Here is a 1,456-nt window from a genome sequence, read left to right on the forward strand (position 1 = left end):
TAAGTGACCATAGGACGTTTCTTTTATGTGAGAAGCTTTGACCATGTGTTCTAGGTCAGGAATTCGGCAGGGAGCAGGGTGTCACCTAAGTCTCAGGTGTGTGCCCACTGAATCTCTGGGTCTCAACCTGCTCTACTTTACCAAACTTCCTTGCATTATTTTAACATCCAAAAAAAAAAAGGATATCTAAATATAAGAGGCATTTACAATAAACCAACAAACCTCTATTACAAGTAGGGGCTGCAGACAATAACTATCAATAATTCAACTAACAAGAGCAATTGACAAAGTCATGAGAAATAACAAGCCCTATTAATAATAACCTTAAGAGCAAATAACCCAGCTCACCAGATAAAATGGGCTAGAAATAAAATTAGAAGAGAAATTCACTCAACAGAGTTTGTAAACAAAGAAATATACAGAGTACTTAGAAGTAAACTTTATCAAGGAGGTGAAAGATTTCTACAATAAAATCTTTACAACATTGAAGAAAAAAATTACAGACATTGGCAATCCCATTCATGCTTATTGGTAGAATTATGTAAAAATGGCTGTACGATTGAAAGCAATTTACTGATTTAATGGAACGCACATAAATAATATTCTTCACAGAATCAGAAAAGCAATCCAAAAACTCATATGAAAACGCAAGATCGCCAATCGGGTCCTCGTGTGTGCAGCATCAGATCAGATTTGAACCGCCACCACGTCCAGCAAAAAAGCAAAGACCAAAACCACCAAGAAGCATCCTCAACGTGTAATGTCCAAGGTGTTAGCCATCTTCGACCAGTCCCAGATCCAAGAGTTCAAAGAGACCTTCAACATGATCGACCAGAATCGGGATGGCTTCATTGACAAGGAGGATCTACAGGACATGCTTGAGTCTCTGGGGAAGAACCCCACCGACACCTACACGGACACCATGATGAATGAGGCCCCAGGCCTCATTAATTTCACCAAGCTCCTCACCATGTTTGGAGAGAAGCTGAGAGGCACTGACCCTGAGGACGTCATCAGAAATGCCTTTGCTTGCTTTGATGAGGAAACCACAGGCACTGTCCGAAAGGATTACCTGAGGGAGCTGCTGACCACGATGGATGACCTCTTCAGAGACCTTCCATTTTACCAGTGAAGACTTGGGAGCCAGATGCTGCTAGCTCAGAGAGGCAGAGAAAGTACCCAGCTAACTTTCCTCTGCAGTCAACATCCCAGAAAAGGAAGTCAAATTCCTCAAACTGAATGTTCCTACTTTGTACTTCATGTGCATCTTTCTCTGTCCTCCTGCCTCACTCTCTCTGCCCCCACCCCTCCTCCATGCTCATTGCCTCTCCACTGGCTGTTTGGTCCACCTCTTGGCCTATGATTGGCTATTTAATCCTATTTACATAGACAGAAAGTTCTTGCATTAAAGGTGTGTATTGGGGCTGAGCCACACCACAACTACAGACAAGTTTTT

At 42.4% G+C, this 1,456-nt stretch overlaps 1 protein-coding gene across 1 annotated transcript; it reads left to right on the top strand.

Annotated features, from left to right (window-relative positions):
* Window positions 1-697: 697 nt before the first annotated feature.
* On the top strand, window positions 698-1,132 carry LOC308417518 (myosin regulatory light chain 12B-like; the record flags this gene model as incomplete). The annotated part of the gene is made up of 1 exon (XM_080912905.1): window positions 698-1,132. A coding segment is annotated over one exon (435 nt), but the record flags the coding sequence as incomplete, so codon positions are not given.
* Window positions 1,133-1,456: the final 324 nt, after the last annotated feature.

This window comes from Micromys minutus (genome assembly GCF_963924665.1).
Source record: "Micromys minutus genome assembly, chromosome: 2".
NCBI lineage: Eukaryota > Metazoa > Chordata > Mammalia > Rodentia > Muridae > Micromys > Micromys minutus.